Source organism: Sciurus carolinensis, chromosome 2 (assembly GCF_902686445.1).
Source record: "Sciurus carolinensis chromosome 2, mSciCar1.2, whole genome shotgun sequence".
NCBI lineage: Eukaryota > Metazoa > Chordata > Mammalia > Rodentia > Sciuridae > Sciurus > Sciurus carolinensis.
Window position 1 is genome coordinate 77,096,598 of NC_062214.1, and position 20,103 is coordinate 77,116,700.

At 46.1% G+C, this 20,103-nt stretch overlaps 1 protein-coding gene across 3 annotated transcripts in view; it reads right to left on the reverse strand.

Annotated features, from left to right (window-relative positions):
* Fah (fumarylacetoacetate hydrolase) overlaps nt 1-20,103 on the reverse strand; it is a 33,816-nt gene that overhangs the window by 5,876 nt on the left and 7,837 nt on the right. For all 3 annotated transcript variants that reach the window (XM_047541692.1, XM_047541693.1, XM_047541694.1), the window contains exons 5-13: nt 19,649-19,739; nt 13,419-13,516; nt 13,257-13,309; nt 10,771-10,870; nt 9,898-10,028; nt 7,976-8,051; nt 5,949-5,995; nt 3,965-4,066; nt 3,061-3,178 (exon numbers count right to left, since the gene is read on the reverse strand). In XM_047541692.1, coding sequence (XP_047397648.1) covers nt 3,061-3,178; nt 3,965-4,066; nt 5,949-5,995; nt 7,976-8,051; nt 9,898-10,028; nt 10,771-10,870; nt 13,257-13,309; nt 13,419-13,516; nt 19,649-19,739 — 816 coding nt within the window. The remainder of the gene's footprint in view (nt 1-3,060; nt 3,179-3,964; nt 4,067-5,948; nt 5,996-7,975; nt 8,052-9,897; nt 10,029-10,770; nt 10,871-13,256; nt 13,310-13,418; nt 13,517-19,648; nt 19,740-20,103) is intronic.

Sequence of the window (20,103 nt, forward strand, 5' to 3'; positions counted from 1 at the left end):
CTTGAGCTCTGCCTGCATCGTTTCTGACAAAGCCACTTTGTTTAATCTACTAACCAAGAGCCTTGCTGAGCACCCACCATGCAGGTGCCATTCAGTCTAAACCATGCTCTCCAAGTGTTCTGTACTAGGCTGTTATGGTCCAAATTCCTGGAATCTGTGAATCTTAACTTACGTGATATTTTGCAGATGTGATTAAGGATCTTAACATGAAGTATGTGAGTGGGATCTCAATTGATCAAAATTGTGTTATGAGCAAGCCAAAGGGAGATCTGACAGAAGAGGAGGAGATGACATGGTGATGGAGATAGACTAGAGAGATGCTGTCACAGTCATCACCATGCTGGTGGCCCTGGGAGCTGGAAGAGGCAAGGACAGAGGCTCCCCAGGTCCCCTGGAAGCAGTGAGGCCCTGTCAGTAATCAGATTTCAGACTTTTGCCCTCAAGTACTAGAAGAGAATAAATTTCTGTTGGTAAACCATTAAGTTCACAGTTATCTATTACTGCAGCCACAGAAAACTACTAGCAGCTCATCATTAATCATGGAAACTGATGCATATACAATTGACTAGAATTCCACCCTGTAAGTGAACTGCTTGCAGAGAAGAGAGACAGACTGATTCTACCAGAGTGACCAAGGAAGACAAAAACTGGGCTGAGCCAGGGTGAAGTGCCAAGGTTTACAGGCAATGAGAAAAGCAGTTCTATCCCTGTAGAGTTATGTATTAGAAGGAGGGTGAGCAGGTTGGACAGAATAAGATGGGAGAAGGATGTGAACTCAAACAAAACAAGCAACAGGGAACCAGGAGAAGATCTTGAGCAGAAGAGTAATGGGGGAAAGCACATATGAAGACTCATTTTTAAAGCCCCAAGAGCAGGGTAGATTGCAGGGGGGGCGGTACAAAAGTTTTGCTAGGATTCCAGGCATGATTGGATGGTGGTCTAGAGCAGGTTAGCTGCACAGAGAGGGCAACACACCTTAAAAAGATGCTCAGCAGGCTGTGCTGATGAAATGGGTCCAGGGTTCCAACCCACAGAGCAGATGCTGTCTGGTGGTCCCAGGACAGCATCAAGGAAGGAGTGGTGACCATAAGACATCCAAAGGAAACATGCAGTCTGCAGGCTGAGAGCAGAATGTGGAGCATGAGTACAGGGATGGCACCACCTCATCCCTGAGGGCTGCTCTACAGGGCAAAGCATGCCCCCTGATTAATACCCTTTGCAGAGGGAACCCACTGAAATGGGGTCAAGATGCCAGGTCTTTCACGAACTGGCTTCTGGAAAATATGGCAATGATAATGAAGTCCCCGACAAAGATCATCTCTTTTTAAGTGCTTACAATGTAACATGCACTTTGTTAGCTGCTTCAGATACTATGCGCGGTGGCACATGCCTGTAATCCCAGAGGCTCAGGAGGCTGAGACAGGAGGATCATGAGTTCAAAGCCAGCCTCAGCAAAAGTGAGGCACTAAGCAATTTGATGAGACCCTGTCTCTAAATAAAATAGAAAAAAAATAGGGCTGGCGAAGTGGCACAGTGGTTGAGTGCCCATGAGTTCAATCCCTGGTACCAAAAAAAAGAACTGGGTTCTGTAAACTGTGCATGGTGGTGCATGCCTATAATCCCAGTGACTCAGGGAGGCTGTGGCAGGAGGATTACAAGTTCAAAGCCAGCCTCAGCAACTTAGAGACACTTAGCAACTCAGCAAGACCCTGTCTATAAATCAAATATGAAAAAGGGCTGGGGGACTGGGGTTATAACTCAGTGGTAGAGGGCTTGCCTAACATGTGCGAAGCACCGGGATCGATCCTCAGCACCGCATAAAAATAAACAAATAAAATAAAGACATTGTGTTCATCCACAACGAAAAAAAAAAATATATATATATATATAAAGGGGGGGTTGCCGCTGGGGATGTGGCGTAGTAGTTAAGCGCCCCTGGGTTTGATCCCTGGTACCAAAAAAAAAATTGGGTTCTGCACCAGGTACAGTGGTGCACACCTGTAATCCCAACTAACTTGGGAGGCTGAGACAAGAGGATTATAAGTTCAAAGCCAGCCTCAGCAACTTAGCGAGACCCTGTCTCAAAATAAAGAATAAAAAGGACTGGGGATGTAGAAAGAAGAAAAAAGAAAACAAAAACCTTCCAGGAATTGGGGTTCGGAAGGCTGGGGATGAAGCTCAGTGGTAGAGTGCTTGCTGAGCACGTGTGAGGCCCTGAATTCAATCCCTAGTACTGCAAAGAAAAAAAAAAAAACAATTGGGGTTGTGAAGATTGCTTCAGAAAGGGAAACCAAATATCATTAACTGACTGCAAGACCTTGGGCAAGTTGTTCAGCCCTGCTGTGCTCCACGGCGTCATCTGTAAGATGGTGCAGGCGTGATGGGGGTAAAGCCCAGAAGAGCAGACACTTCATTTGTCTTCTTCGGCACTGGAACCCCAGGATGGGGCTCGATCAAAGTCTACTGGAGGAATAATCTGGTTCGCATAATTCCTACTACTATGATGTGAGGTTAAGCATTGTGTTACTAATTCCATCTTAAAGATTAGAAAACTGAGTCTCAGGTAAAATAACTTGATGAAGGTCACACAGCCAGTGGGGACCTGAGAGTCTTTTAGACTCTCACAAGTATGCTGCTATCTACTATGGGACCCCTCCTCACCATTAATACTATGTGGAGGGCGAACAGCCCCCCAGAGGTATGCAGCACCCCAGCCTCCTGGGAACAGATTGCTGAGATGTCTCAGTCACAACTGCAGCTACCTCCTCCCTGAACCCCATCACAGGTCACAGGCTCTGCCCCAGGTATTTGCTGCACAGTCCAGAACAGAAAGAAACCTGCCTCTATTGTGTCCCCTCGCTCAGGGAGCGGGGAGACAAAGCAGAACTGGTCTTCTGGTGGACATTCACACTTGAAGCCCAACCTACAGATACCTGGGAATGGCAGAGTCAGAGCAAGTGAAGACAGATGGCACGGTGGCCAGATGGGCACGTCCCACGGTGAGCACAGTGCCCGCAGGCAAGGAGAGAGACGAAGCCTGCTGTGCCTGGCAGCCCTCACCTGTTATGATGACTTCATCCCCATCCAGCAGGAACGTCCTGGTCTGTTCCTTCCCCAGCTCTATGGGCTTCGTTCCCTTCCAGGACAGCTCCAGCATGGAGCCAAAGCTTTCTGGCTCCTTTATAAGGGGAAGGAGGAAAACGGGTTATACATAGTTCCACAGTGATGGGATGTCAGCTTGTCATGGACTGTGCTTAGTGAGACCTGGGAGCTGCAGGCAAGGGTAGGGAATCTGATGCTGAAGACCCTGCCTCAGCCTTGGAGGGACCACTGCAGAAACATCCTGAAGTCTCTGCACACCACCCCTTCATCCCTCCCATGAAGGGTCTCACTTGTCCAGGACCTGACCTGGTGAATCCCTGGCCAGGTGCTGGGCGCCTCCTTCAGTGCACCTCCCAGCTCTGGAAGCTGCAGCTCAGGAACGCAGACACTATTAGGCAAAACATCCTCCCACTGGGAAGAAATGGCCACCTCCCAAGTGGCATGGTTAGGACACTGTAGGGAGGGATTGACACACCACACCATGGTCTGGTCCTCATCTCTAAAGGTTCCCTGACTCTGTACCAGGCTCAGAGAGGCACAGAGAAGGGCAGCAGTCAGCCACCTCATCCTGGGAGGGAGCAGAGTAAGACAGTGACAACAAAGACACTGTGGCTGTCTCCTGCTTCTTCTCTCTGGATGGAGAGTCCCAGGGTCCCATGCTCGTGCCAGTCTCTTTCAGTTTGAATGTGGAAGAGGGACCCCTCTGCACCAGGGACAGAGGAAGCAGGAGAAAGATGGAGTCGTGAGGTCTGCTCACACTGGGCTTGAAATCCTATCTTGATGGTGAGCTGAGGGCCCTGTGGTCTGTGTGGGGGACGGGGAGGCTCTCTATGGGTGGCCCTCCACACAGTCTGAGACTCACCGACCCACTGATGGTTCCAGAAGCCAAGAGGTCCCCTGGCCGCAGGTTGCAGCCATTGACTGAGTGGTGAGTGAGCTGCTGCAGCATGGTCCAGTACATGTGCTGAGGGTGAGGGACAGGGCAGGGTAAGCAGGTGGAGGCACTCAGCCTCCTGAGCTGCTGGGCACGCCCACTCTCCACCGCCTTCTGCCATTTCCTTAGGCCCCTTACAGAAATGACATGCTGACCCCTGTGGTGCTGCCCAGGGACCTCCCCCACTGCTCCTCCATCTCCTGCACTAGACCCAAGTTCAGCTCCTCTATGATCTTATCCCTCCCGCCCCCCACCTCTCCAGACTCACCTCCCTGATCAGCCTCCTGTCTGCCAGAGGTCCAGGGCCCAGGGCCCAGATGCACACAATTACACTCTGCTTGCCCTGCAGCTCTAGTCCTCCCCACAGTGAGCTTCTCTGAGCAGAGGCCTTATATTTACCCACCCAGGCCTTGGAACCAACCCCAGGTCCTGGAAGTGAATGATCCAAACAAATGTCGGAACAGGCTGAGGAGCAAAGGAGCACCAAGGGAGAGGGGGCCAAGGTGTTATAGCCCCTGAGATGCTCAGAGGCAAGGCACATCTGTGCTATGGTCATAGCCTCTCAGGTGTGGCACTCCTACAGTCACAGAGGCAGGCAGAGTAAGCTCAGAAGCAGATTCCTGTCTGGAAGTTCCCTCACAAGGAGCCCCCTTTTATTTTTTTCTTGTAGCCTAAGGAGCCTGGAATAGCCTTAAATTAGAAGGGAGACTAAAGGAAAGAGGATCTTCAGTGGTCAACTAACTTGTGGAGAGATGCCCAGCTTCGTTAGTCATAGGGAAATACAATTGAATCCACAGCCCCAGAATGACTAAGAGGAAAAGGCAAAGGATACCACGTGTTGGCCAGGATGTGGAATAACCAAAGTGCTGAAACGTTGCTATGGAAGTGTAAATTGTAAAACCACCCTGGAAAACTATTCAAAAGTGCTCCTAGGGGCTGGGGATAGAGCTCGGTTGGTAGAGTGCTTGCCTTGCAAACACAAGGCCCTGGGTTCAATCCTCACCACACACACACACACACACACACACACACACAAAGTGCTCCTAGGTGAGTCTATATATACTCTGTGACCCAGCAATTCTATTTATGGATATACACCCCACAGAAACATGCACTTATATGCACCAATAGATGCATACTAGAATGTTCATAGTAATTATATGATGGGCAAAAAATGGAAACCACCAAATGTCCATCAAGAGTGGAATGAATAAATTATCTGTGGAATGTTGACTCAGTGAGACACGTCCACACTGAGGAAAGTGAGCTGTCACTACCCATGGCAACATGGTCAAAGCTCACAAATAAAATCTTCAAACCAAGAAGCCAGGCAGAAAAGAACACATGCTATAAAGAGTTCATTTCTATAACACTGGAAAACAGAAATGATTGACATGTGGCAACAGGAGGTTGGAGAGAGCTGATCCTTGCTGGGGCTGTGATGATGTGACCTGAGGGGAGGACAGGGGGCTGCTGAAGGCTGCAGATGTCCTATTTTTGACCTGGGTGCTGGTCATACAGCAACGTTCATTTTTAAGAATCCTTGGGCTTGACACTTACGGTATGGGTATTTGTATCTATGTTGTGCTTCAATTAGAAGTTCACTTAAAAAAAAAATAAGGCACTCTCATCAATCCAGTCCCTGGCAGGACAGGGGGAACAGGGCCTTGACCCTTACAGAAAGACCTACGGTCCCCATGAAAATCTCTGACCACATCTGTGTAGCCTCTGTTCAAGGGAACTTGACCTCGTAACCATTTCTAGAAGAGGACAGGGTCATGGAAGCTCTGGACCCTCATGCCGACCTACCATCAGATCCCAGAATGGATGCTATTCTCTTGTTCCTGCCAGGGAACATTCCTACCTCTTTTCCTTCCCCCATAAGAAGCAATCTGACAGTTTCAAAGCTTACCTTAAAATTGGACCTACATATGGTAGCTGGCTGGCTCATTCCTTCTCCTGTTGGAAAGAGAAATAACAGATGAAGTCTTAATTTCACTAATCAGGGAAGACATTTTTAAAAACTATCCTGTGACTTAAGCTTCCCATTGTCCAATATGATTTCACTTAAAGAATTTGTGAAGCAATAAACTCACAGGGTATTGGGGCTGGGAGACTTCCACAGATATGGTCTAGTCCAGGGAGGGCAAATACATGTATCCAAGTCACACTTCCAACTCTCCCAAATCCACAGCACATGTGTCCTCTGAGTCTAGATATAGCCTTCGAATCCTTCTTAACACAACATGCTTGGAAGCCACAAATCAACTGGAAATCATATGCCAGTTGAAACTTATTTGTGGTTTTTGGTCAAGGATAGCCTGCAACCCCCCTAGTATTCCTTTGGAAATACTATCAATCCCTTGCTGAAGTTCTCCAATGATGGGTAGTGTGTTAATTCATTATTTTGACAACATCTAGTAAATACCTACTACAAAATTTATTACGTACCAGGCTACTACTATTTTTTCTGAACAGTACTAACAATTAGAAAACTCTTCTATTCTCTCAAATTCTTGCTCCCTTCCTTCTGACTTCCCCACCAAGACAGCATACAGCAGGTGTGCTCTACAGTCCCACGGAAAGTCAGGGTCCCAAGCCACTCCTCCCCGACCCTTTCACCCAAATCCCAACTTGGGACATCAGAACTGCACATTCAGGACTGTGTCTCTGGACACTGCTTTCTTGATCATCTTGTCCCTTCCCCAACAACACCCTTCCTGGGTGTGCTCACCTCTAGGCAGAAAGAAACACCAAGAATGAAAAACAGAGAAATGGCCCCCAAGCACGCATTTGTGTAGCCTAGAGTCTAATCTTTGAATTTAGTCCCAGCCTTGCCATTAGCCAGCTAAGTAGCTCAGGGTGAATCCCTTTTCCTCTCTGAGCCTGTTTCCCAATCTGTAACACGAGAGAGAAGGACCAGCTAAGTTCCTGGAGGCCATGGCAGCCATGTGGCACTTTGCTTTAGGGACCTCCTGTTCTTTGCTCCTTCTCAAGTGCACCTTGTGCTCAACCACCTCCATGAAGGTGAGACTCTGGGGTCAGTAGTGAGAAAGACACAGCAGAGCCCAGTGTGAGAATACAGGATACCAGGAGGAGAGAGACTGAGGGAAACAGAGACTTGGTCAGAGTGTGGCCTTGGGGCTTTGTGGGCAGCCCCAGGCAATTCCTCCCCTGGAGCCTGGAAAAAGACCCCTGTCTCTACCTAGGCACAGACGCTGGTCTAGACCTTTACATGGATTGACTTGCACAGCCCTCGTCACTGCACCACGGTTGATATCATCATTATCCCACTTCAGGTGACAGAACAGGGAAGACAGATTTGGTAAGTAGCCTCAAGCCTCAAGTTGGGCAGGAGCATGGTCAAGACTGGATCTTCCACTGTGACCCATAGAGCAAGACTCCACATCAGTAAGGTTCTGCTGATTGTTATGCAGTCCAGGGAGCAGCTCAGGACATGGGACCTGGCTGTGAGGGTCTAAGGGCTGGCCCAGGATGTGGTTCAGGGACTGTGTGTGGCCCCAGGGGGCTGAGCCAGGTCTCTCACCAGCAGGCCTATAAGGTCAGGCTTTCAAACAGACACTGAATGAAATCTGCCATTCACAATGGGGGATAGGGTCAGTGGCAGCATGTGAGAAGGCACCAGGACCCTGGTTGGAGGCTGGAGAAGGGAGTCAAGTGAAGGATGGGGTTAGGCTCCATGCTTTCTGGCCCAAATAGTTGAGAGCTCAGTCAGTGTGATGTGGGTCCATTGGGGTTCCCTTTGAGCACAAGGATGTCCCCTGTCTCCCTCTTTCCCTTACAAAACCACACACGCTTCCAGGGCTGAAGCAGATACCTCCCCTTCCACCTTGCCAAAGCTCAGGAGCCATAGGACAATGGCACTTGGGCGCACATGCCCACTGAGCCCTGGGCACACCCACCCACCCCACAGCATACCTTTCAGGGCAACAGAAAGGTTGATGTCAAATGTGTAGGGCTGGTCATGGCAGAGATATGGCAGGGGTCTGGGGTCCTGGGAGGGCAAAGCACAGAAAAGAGGTTGCTGGCAGGTAGATTAATCTCACCTAGGCCCCATGTGGCAGGAGTGTTCCTTCCTAGGGACCTAACAACATGTCCCTGGACACTGTGTCCTTAGCTGGACAGTGGGAGTCAGGGTGGTCACATGTGTCAGGTTCTTAAGAAGAAAAGCCAAGGGAGGGGCATCAGTAGGTCAGAAGTTATAAGGTCTAAGCCAGAGAGGTTCCAGAAAGCCAGGATAGGGAGGGCTGGAGAAGGGGGACAGGGGGAGGCCAGAGATGGTGAAAGAAACCTGTGGGGAAAGTCTTGGGCAATGCAAAGGGCAAGGTGGACCCCCCCCCCCTGAAGAGAGAGGGTCAAGGCAACCAGTGGAAGCAAACAGTCCTCCCTGGTGCAGGAGTCAGCTGGGGGGGAACTTTGATGGCCATGCTAGCCAAAAGCAGTGCTTTCCCAAAGTGTGACACATGAAATCACTTGGGGGATATGAGCTCATTTCTGGTGATTTGAACAGTTATTTGTGTTTCTTTTCTTTTCTTTTTTTCAGTGCTGGGGTTTGAACCCTGGGCCTTGAGTATGCTAGGCAAGCTCTCTACCACTGAGCCATGCCCACAGCCCCCCTGTTTCTTTTTGTGACTGATGGTGTGGCTAGGGATGTTGGTAGAGATATAAAATTTCTTTTCTCAACACATTACTTAAGTTTTGAGCTGGGAGCTACTTTAGAGAAAAATGTTAAAAAAGTAACAGTTCAGAAGGAACAAGAGTGGCAACAGCTATACATAAATGGTAGTGGGAAGGACTGGCCAAGGCAGGAGGAGCCCAGACATCTGCAGGCAAGGCAGTATACTGTGAAGGCAGCCTGGACAAAGGATGAGGGCTGGAGGGAACAGGCAGCAGCAGGCAGTTGCCCAAGTGGTCCCTGGTGAGGCCAGACAAGCAGCTGGTTCACTGAGACTCACTCAGAGGCAGGGAGAGCCAGTCCTGGTAACAGAAAATGATGGTAGGGGTGGAGTTACTGTGGCAGGAGTGCTGGGGAGAGCAGGGGCATGGCGAGAGCCTACGGGAACTTCACGAGGAACTGGTTTTCAGGGACCGACTCCAGTTTGTTTCTAAGAGAGCAAACACTGAGATGACATCAGTGAGCAGCAGAGAAGGTGGAAGCCACACATGAGTGTGGTAAGATGGCCCCAGAGAAGGGGTGGAGGGAGAAGGGCAAAGGGCTGAGAGCTCTATCCTCCCTAGAGGACAGAGTTGGCATGAGACATCGTGGAGACCCAGAAACAAAGTAGGATGGTATGCATCCCCAGAAGCCAAGGGCGAGAAAATGCCTTGGAAGAGCAAGGGACTGCAAGTAGGTCCTGGCCCTAAGGCCACAGGTGACTGTAGTGAGGCACTGGCAAGAGGGCAGGTTAAGGAGTAGGATAGGGGTGCTGAGGACAGAAGGCTGCAGGGATCCCACAGTCAAAGCTCAACTCCAAACCACATCCTATGAGTTGACCTCCAGGGGGCGCCATTGGCACAGGACACATTTAAACCTGGGAAGTTGTGCAATGTGGGGGTAGTAGCTGGGACCCCTGACCTGGTAGGATTCTGAAGGTTACAAAATTCTCTTTTTTCCTAAGAACTGTGCAGAGGGTAGGGAAATCACAAGGGAGAAAGACTGGAGTCATGGCTGCCTGGAGGTCACTGCAGCCATGATACTCAGGGCACTCCACTGTGGGCATGCCGTGGGCACAGAGCTTCCTTCCCCATGGCCTCTACATCTGGTGTGCCTGCTCAACTGGCAGTAGGCTTGCAGGTGGTAGAGCCCTGGCTTGGGAGCCTCCTATAATAGGTGTACTTACCTGCTGTGGGTTAGGCACAACAAAGGGCATGAGAGCATCCATAGGCACCACCCACGGAGAGATGGTGGTTCCAAAACTCTTCCCGAGGAATGGCCCAAGAGGAACATATTCCCACTGCTGGATGTCTCGAGCTACAGAGAGAAGGGCAGGACCAGGGCTTACCAAGGCTGACTAGGGCTGGCCCCAAGACTCCCTCCTTCCCTTGACCAGGGAGCAGCTCAGCACAGCCCTAACCATGAAGGCTGCCCCAGGACAAAGGGACTAGAGCACTCAATGCCAAGGACAGAGGTTCACTGATGGCCTGGTGCCAGTTTACAGCAAAGAAGGATGGCCAAAGGATGACCAGGATATTTCCTGTGAATGGGCAGTAGGGGAGGGGTACTTCCTGGGAATTCTGGCACCATCTTCCTCCTACATATGACGAAGAGGTTAAGAGCTCAGGTTCAGAGGCTGGGCTGGTGAGCCTCACGTCTTAGCTCAGTAACTAACTGCAATCTTTCTGTGCCTCTGTTCACCAAATGGAAATCATAATGCTACTAAGAGCCTGTACGGATCAGTGGGAGAGAACATGTGAGGTGTCAAGCCCAGGTCTAAAACGTAAGCACTCAATAAATATTAGTTATGTCAGCTAGGTCCCTACTGGACATTTGAGACAGCTGGAGCTCAGAGAGGCTAAGTGACTGGCCCAAGTTTTCAGAGCCAGGAAGTCTGTCTGATATCCAAATCCACCTCTCAGTCACTGCACTGCCTGACGCCTATGGCCAGCAGGAAACCCAGGAAAAAACCCACAGCTTCTGGGACAGTGTCCCAATCCACCCCCTTGGCTGCCTTCAGAGCACAGTGCTCACAATGAGCTCAGCCACCAGTAATTACCACTCCAGTCATTCATGAGGACCATTCCAAAAATGTGCTCATGGGCCTTGGAAATGGGGATCGGCTCTCCAAATTTGTTCCCAGGGCCTACAAAGAAAGCCTGACATGGGGAAAAATTATTAGAATTCAAAGTTGACCTGCTACCTCAGATCACTTGTCAACTAGAGAGTGAAGGTCAAATATTTCCAAACCCTGACCAGGGATCAGGCCTGCCACAGGGGCCTGGCATGAATCCACTGTATCTCAAAGTCAAGGACTGCACCTTGGGAAAGCATGCGTGGCAGGGTGCCAGTGCCCGCCTCCTCACACCCTGAGCTCCACAGCAGCCTCTTCCCTTTGCTCAGCACATCCCAGGCCATTCTGCTCTTTGCCTCTTGCCTCGTGCTTTGCATTTTAAGATCTGACAGCTATATGTGGCTCGAGAAAAGTGAAAATACCAGGGTTTGTCTTCATGTCACGAAAAATCAAAAGGTTGCTTCTTCAATGCAGTGCAACCTGCCCGATAGGTGCACCCCAAGCCCACTCAGTCGCCCCACTGCCTCAGAAGAAAAACAGCACCAACATGATATCTGTGAGCCTGTAGAATAGTCAGACATCTATAAGAGAAAAACAGGAAAAGTCTCTTTTCAAAGTACATAAAATAAGCTACTTTTGCCAATCAGAGTCACAGTTTAATTTGTCCTGTGACAGTGTTTAAACACTGAAAAATTTTCATCAGAATTAAAAAACAGAAAACAACAACCAAAAAATGACCCAAGGGCCAGTACGGTGGTACACACCTATAATCCCAGCAGCTCAGGAGGCTGAGGCAGGTATCGTGAGTTCAAAGCCAGCCTTAGCAACAGGAGGTGCTAAGCAACTCAGTAAGACCTTGTCTCTAATAAAATACAAAATAGGGCTGGGGAAGTGGCTTAGTGGTTGAGTGCCCCTGAGTTTAATTCTTGGTTAAAAAACAAAAAAAAACCCAGGGCACCATCTCATGGAGAATTCCACCATCTTCAAGTTCAGATGATCTGTGTTTCCTACCCCAAACATTTCTCCATACTCATACTTTTTGTCTTTTCTCTGACCCACCCCAAAATGAACCCGCACAGGAGAAGCATCTGCCCATGAGTCTTTTGTTCTCCCAGAAGGAAAATCCTAGTCCCAAATCAGGGCTCAGGCATCTTCCTCTTCCTCCCAGAGTCTCTCAAGGCTCCCTCCATAAGGCTGTGGAAGGCAGAGAGCTGTGGGGAACACCCCTACTAGTAGGGGGACCATCTGGCAGGTGCCCATTCATTTGCCTCCTCTGATCTATATCAGAAGAGATCTCAGAGCCGGGTGGCAGCAATATGGAGCTCTAGCAAGGTCCACTGGTTCTCCAGCTTGCACCTAACCAAACTTGGATTCCCACTGCCACAGCCTGCCTGGGTGGCCCTCTGGCTTCTCCCTTATACCCGTAAAGATAAGATGCTAGAACTTCCTGAGGCACCCCTAAAACACTGGGTAAGACCGTGACAGAGCCCCCAGTCCACCTACCTGCACTTCCCACTTTGGGCCCAGCTCCATTCATCATCCAACAACCCAACACACACTGAGGACCCTGCCCATGTCCCCAGTGCCCTCTTTCTCCAGTTCAGCTCCTCCTTCCCATCACTTTTCTGATTGCTCACCTTGGGGGCAGCCCAGAGTTCAGTGTCCCTCTTAAGAAGGGCAGCACTGCAGCATAAGGGACACTTGCGGGTAATGGAACCAACTGTACCCACGTCGACATCCTGATTGCATACTGTACTATGATATGCAGGATGTTACCACTGAGGAGTTGTGTGGAGGGTATTCAGGCTCTCTCTGTATTTAAATTTTTTTTTTTTTTTTAGTTGTTGATGAACCTTTATTTATATGTGGTGCTGAGAATTGAACCCAGTGCCTCACACATGCTAGGCAAACACTCTACCACTGAGTTACAACCCATCCTCTCTGTATTATTTTTTTACAACTGCATCTCAAAGATCTCAGATAATGACTTCAAAATAAGAAGTGTTTTTAAAAAAATGAAGTCCTGGGGTTGGGGTAGTAGCTTAGTGGTGGAGCACTTGCCTTGCACAGTGAGGCACTGGGTTCAATCCTTAGTATCACATACAAATGAATAAATAAAATAAAGGTGTTATGTCCATCTAACTAAAAAATATTTTTTAAAAAAGTGAAGCCCTGAAATGACCACTATTTTGAGGTTGTGTGGGTCTAAATCTAAAGGGCTATTGCCCTGGCTTGTATTTCAAGGTAGTGATGTTCTATGATGTGGCTGACTGTGTGTGAACTGTCCATCATGCAGGGCAGCCATCCCAGAAAATGTTTTCTGCCATAAAAAGATCCTGTGTCCCTAAAATACCACAGCAAGGGGCGGGGGATGCAATTCAGTGGTAGAGCAGCTGCCTGGCATGCAGAGGCCTTGCGCTCCATCCCCAGCACTGCCCAAAACAACAAACACACACCAAAGCACTGCTTACCATTTCCAACTCTAGGTCCAGGAGTTTGCAGGCACCGTACACAGGAGGCTTGGCTGGAACAGCACCAGAAAAAAGGGGCTGTTGTGAGTGCCAGGCTGCAGAACCCACTGTGTGGGACAGATTGCTGGGCACTGGCAGGGTCTAGAGATGGGGGTCACTTACAGTTATCAGGTCTCATCTGTCCCATGGGCCTTCGGATTGGAGTGCCAGACACCACAACAGAGGAAGCACGGCCATGGTAGCCTACTGGTAAGTGCAGCCTGATAAAGGAAGGTGAGGGAGCAGGCAGGGCATCAAAGCTCTTACAAGTCTCTCTTATTGGATTGCTTGTACTGGGGATTGAACCCAGGGGCACTTTACCCTGAGCCACATTCCCAGTCCTTTTGATTTTTCATTTTGAGACAGGGTCTTGCTAAATTGCTGAGGGCCTCATTAAGGTGCCCAGCTTGGCCTCAAACTCATGACCCTCCTGCCTTAGCTTCCTGAGTTCCTGGGATTAAAGATGTGCCCTACCACACCTGGCTCTTACTTATTTTAAAATAAACTTTAAAAAGGAACAAAGAGTCAATATATACACATGATTCAAAAACCAAAAGCACACCTGGGCTCTAAGAGCACTCCTGGCTTGACTGAGGTCACCTAGTGTGAAAAGGTAGCAAAGCAATTCAAATCCAGGTCTCTCCGATCACAAGGTGCTGCTGCTTCCCCTGTGGCCCACTCCCTACCTAATCCCAGGGGACCCTGGAACTAGGTCAGAAAGCTCAGTGGAAGAGTCATCTCCCACAATGGGAACACTGTCGGAGGCTCTGTTTGTAAGACAAAAATGTGGGAGAGGAAGTAAGTATCAAAACACTACAAAGAGATTTAGAACAGTATGGTGCTGATGTGTGGGGGTCATCTGAGTCCCCTGAGAGCAACATGGAGGTGAAAATGCAGTATATCACAAATAAAACTGGTGAATGTCTTGGACAATGGGAGAAGTTAAACCCTGTGGGGCAGTGAATGGCAGCTCCCCAAAAGATATAGCCATATCGGCATCCCCCTGAAAATGTGGAAAGGAGTCATTATGTCATTATGTGAAGGACCTTGAGAGGAGGTCATTCTCGGTTATCTGGGTGGGCCCTATACTGAAAAGGGTCCTTATAAAAGGCAGGGGAGTGAAGAGAGGTAGAGATCGGAGGGTTGTAGTCACAGGAATGGAAGTGGAAAGGGAGGGTAGGGTTCCCTGAGAGCTTCAGAGGGTGTCTTGAGGACACCTTCATTCAGACTTATGGCCTCCAGAACTGTGACAGAATAAATTTCTGTTGTTATAAGCCCTGCTGTTATGATAATTTTTTTTTTTTTTTTGCAACAGCCCCAGGAAACAAATACAGACCCACATCCCACATCACACATAAAAGGACATTCCAGATGGATTAGAGATCTACATGTACAAAGAGAAAGTATTATAAGCATTAGGGGAAAATACAAAAAATACTTTTCAAATTCTCAAGGTAAAAAAAAACCTTTCTAAACATGACAATAAAGTAAATGCCATAAAGAGAAAAATAATATGTTTGCCTTTGTAAAAATGCAAAACTGCTATATCTGGAGAGACAGCCAAGTTAAAAGACAATGTACAGGTTGACTCCCTTATCAGAAATGCTTAGAACCAGAAGCATTTCAGATTTCAAAATTTTCTTCAGATTTTAGAATATCTGAATATGCATGAGATATCTTGGGGGTTGGCCCAAATTTAAACATGAAATTTATTATGTTTCTTACACACCTTATACATACAGCATAAAGGTAATTTTACATGATATTTTTAATAAGTTTGTGCATGAGATAAACTTTGAACACATTAAATTGTCAGAAAGCATCACTGTAGTGTCATGTCAGCAGCTCAAAAAGTTTCATAGTTTTGAAGTATGAGGATTTCAGTTTTTGGATTAGGAATGTTTGACCTGACTAGAATATATTTGCAATGTACTGTGACAAATGGTTGATTTCTATTACTTATAAAACTCAAATGAATAAGCGAAAACTGACTCTCATGTGCACAGATATTCTTCCACAACATGAGAACATCTGGAAAGGGTGTGTAAGAACTCCCAATAGCTCTGCCTCTGGAGAAGCAGCATGTGCATGCACTTACTCTTTTTTGTTGCTTTTACTTTTTAAAATATTTGATAATTTATTTTGCAAAAGTTATGATAAAAAGCTATAATAATACACTACAGAAATAAAACTTTGCTAACCCAATTAAATGTTCCCTTTGCTAGTTCTTTTAAATGCCCTCTTTTTCCCCCTTACCCCAGAGGGACTCATGATCTGGAATTTTGTATTCCTCCCTCTATATGTCTACACACTTTTACTACTATAGTATTTTACTGTGTATTTTTCTCATATTACCTATTAAGTTTTTGTATTTTGTAAAGGACTGTGGCATATTTAAGTTTACTTATATGGAAAGGTATTAATAATGTGAAGAAAATCAAATTTCAGCATGGTCTCATTTTGTTAACTAAAGAAATAAAATGTGTGTGCACATGGTGGGGGTGCGTGTGTGCATGTGTGCTGTGCTGTGTGTGCATGTGTGCTGCATGCTGTGCACACATGCAGACTAGAGACTAGCTCAGGAGGCAACAATCCAAACATTGCTCACAATCATCACCTTGGGGAGTGGTGAGGGAGGAGCTCCCCTTTTCTCTCATTTTGCTTCCTTTACTGGATTAGGTTATAACATTGGGCTGTATGCAAACACATGGCAAGCAATAATCCAAACAATTCAGATGAAAAAAGAAGTTGGTCAGTTCTCCCCATTCTGCCACTCCCATGAGGAGAACAATGTTGTGCTATTATTCTGTCTTTCTCTATACTCGGAGAAGCCTACTCAAATATGTATGTACCCTATAAATATGTCAATAAAAAATATACAAATGTACATGATGTGTATGTGTGCACATGTGTGTACATGCGTGCATGTGTGTATTAAGTTGAAAAATGGCTCCCCCCAGAAGATTCAAATCCCTGGAACGCAGAGATGTTACCTTATATGCAAAAGGGATGTGATTAAGTTAGGAATATTGGGATACAGAGATTTCCCCTAATTATCCAGGTAAGACTTAAATGTAACCACAACGGTCCTTAGTCAAAGTTTAGAAGGTCAAAGGAGGAAGTAGGAGATGTGAGGATAGATATGAAAGAGAGAGGGAAGGGGTCATAAGACAAGGAGGAGGTGGCCTACAAAACTGAAAAGGAAACCAGCTCTTCATGGAGCCTCCAGAAGGAACTCTCAGCCCTGCTGAGAGGCATCTATGAACCATGTGTGTGAACTGAGCATAGGCAGTCATAGGCAGGGAAGTCACTGTCTTGGGAACTCCCAGGCAGAAATCCCCTGGGGTGAGACAGCCCACTTCATGCTGGCACCCTGACCTGCTCACTGCTCAAGTTTAAGCACAGCCTCCGGAGATGGGTGTAGCATGTCAAATGCCAATCAACCTGTTTACTACAAGACCCCTGCCACACTGAGAAACAAGCACCGGAACAAAATTACTCCCACTGAAACCTTATCCCTGCCTTTGATGTACTCCCCCTTAAATAAAGAACTGGGGACTTTTTTCAGTCGTTCAGTTCCAGGTCCTATCAGGACTGGAAGACCCATCAGGCACTTTGCTTTTTAAATCTAACCTTTGACTTTGGCTTTAATCTTTTACTGATTATTTCAGATTTTTTATTTTATTTTATTTTCTCAGGCAGCTCACACCTCCTGACCAGGAACCTGCTCTGTCAGGGTGTTGGCCACCCGGTCATACAGTCGTGCTGACATCTTAATGTTAGCTCAAGTGAGATTGATTTTAAACCTATAATAGACTATATTTGTGTTGGTCTAAGCCACCAAGTTTGTGGTAATTTGTTACAGCAGCTACAGGAAACTAATAGAGTGTATATGTGCATATATATTTTTGCCTTTTTATCAAAACGAGAGCACACTTTACATATATTCTAAAATTTGCTTATTTCATTTAATGTATATCATGCACATCTCTATTTAAATATTTATTTAAATATTTTAAGCATATTGGGAAGAGAGTAATTTTTCAGATATTCCTCTAACACAAACATTCAGATTGCTTCTAGCTTTGGGCCACTAGAAACACTTCTAGGAAATGTCCTTGTTCTTGAATACAATCACACTGGTGCTTTTGAGTCTGTAGGATAGAGGCACAATTACAGGTCAAAGGGTATACATGTTTTAAATTATAAATGTTTTGCTTTATGAACTTTCTGTAGTGTTTGGATTAATCACAATAAGCATACAGTTGAACATCCCTAGTTCAAATAACTAAAAATCTGAAGTGCTCCACAATTCAGAACTCTTAAAAACCAACATGACACAACATGTGGAAAATTCCATAGCACAAAACTCTTTTAGGAACAAAATTATTAAAAATATTGTACAGGCCTAGGGGTATAGCTTGATGGTAGAGACCTTGCCTAATATATGTAAGGTCCTGGTTCAATCCTTAGCACTGCCAAAAAAATCATACATATACATAAATATCAAAAATTATATATTTTTACATATAAAATCATACATAAATTAAATGTTGTATATAATCATATATTATATATAATTACTATATAACTATATAGTATATTACATTATATAATCATACAATGTATTATATAATTATGTTATATAATTATATATTATATATTTTATTATATATTATATATGACATAATCATATATCACACATCATACATATGATTATATATTATATATGATCATGTATGTTATATATTATTTTTTACATGTGTGATATATATTATGTATAATATATAGGATTATAAATATAAAAATTATACATATGTATATATATACATTTACGTAGAGTATAAAACTTTTATATATAGTATAAAATTACCTTCAGACTATGTTTATAAGGTATATAAGAAACATAAAAGAGGGCCAGGGTTGTGGCTTACTGGTAGAGCGCTTGCCTCGCACATGAGGCACTGGATTTGATCCTCAGCACCACATGAAAATCAATTAATAAAATAAAGGTATTGTGTCCATCTACAACTAAAAAAAATTAAGAAGAAATGTAAATGAATTTTGTGTTTAGATTTGTGTTATACCCAAGGTATCTCATTATTTATAAGCAAATATTCCAAAATCTGAAATCCAAAACACTTCTAGTCTCAAGATTTCTGGATAAGGGATATTCATCTGTATGACCTTTATAATAAAGAATATGTACATAAAGTAAAAAAAGGTACAGCCACAAATCACCCTGCCATAAACATCACTAGAGACAACCTCTGTGCTTTTACTCTGCAGAAGGAAATAGCCTGTGAATGGCTGTGACTTTCCCACTTGGTTCCAGACACAGTTCAGACCCATTCACTTCCTGCTGCCCCTGGCCTTTCACTGCTGGAGTTCTGGTACCCTGGTGACAGCTAGCTTCTTTGGAGTTGGACAGTCCAGTGGGTTATCACCTCCAAGGCTGCTATGAATAGACAGGTTGTAGTTGGCTGGGGACAAAGACAGCCCAGAGTCTGCACAGGGTCAGAGTCTCTAATATCTGCCCATTTCAATGGTAGCCGAGAACCTGGGCTCTAGTCCCAGTCTACCCTTGCCTTGTTCTGTAACTCTGTCCTTGCTGCTGACTTCTCGGTATTAACCTCCTCTCTTTTCCCCCTCTTCCATCTTTATCTTAGTCTAACAAGACCTTCCCCTCGGCATAGCCTCTCTGGGAGTATGTCTGCTGCCATGTCCTGGCCCTCTTCAGTACTGAGAAATGAGGACAAGACAGGACAAGGGACCAGGATTAAGGCTTGGATTCTCAGCTTGGGCAGTGGTTCTGTCCTGGGAGTCACAAGACAATCAAGTCTCCTGTTTATCCTCAGGTAAGTTTATCTTTCTCTGAGTCTGTTTGCTAAGAGTCATAGTCTGAGCACCCTTAAAGAACTACTACAAGGATCTAATAAATGAACATACTGGAACACATTTTGAGGAATAAATGGCACTGGGCACACTTGAGGATTCTCATTCATCAGAACATGCTAAGTATAGAGAATGCAAGGCTTTAAGATATGCCAATAGAATGATAATAGCCTACAAATGAAAGAATCTAGAAAGACCCAGAGATTCAGGGAACGTAATTCTAATCTCTGTTCTTTAGAGGAAGGTGTTTAGAGTCCCACAGCAGGTCCACAGTAATGCTGAAAGGCCCAGAGGCTGAGGCCACTGTTTGCAGAGATTGCAACATCATCATTTTTGGTTTACCTCCCCAGTTTGCTTTAATCTATCTAAGAGGGGCTTGGCAACTCCTGGGACAAACAAACAGTTGAAAATGGACAGATAGACTTTGAACTTATCCAAGCATCTTGTCCAGGGCATACCAATTGGGCATCAATGCATTCTCCTTGCCCCTGAACATGATCCCAATGTTGGTAGCATGCTGCCGAGAGGAATAGAAGTCCGTGTAGTCTCCTGCAGAAGAAAGACCCGAGGAAGGCCATCAGTGATCCTGATGATGGAGGATGTTCAGTTTCAGGGTAAAGAGGCTGTAAGCATGCCCACACAAGTATGTACATCCCAAAGCTCAAACTCTTCTGGCAGCAATAGCACCGAATGCAACACGACATAACCTCACTTAGATTCATTTTTAGCGCCCACCCTGCTTCCCTGCAACTAAGAAGCAAATAAGAAATAAGGAGCCAAAACTTTCTGAAACGCAGTGGGATTTGAACAGGAGGTGGTTGACACCATTACCCCTTCTCAGAGTTCCCACTGCCACACACACAAAATTGCTTGTGATTCCACACAGGGAATAGCCCTTGTCGCCCTTTGCCTA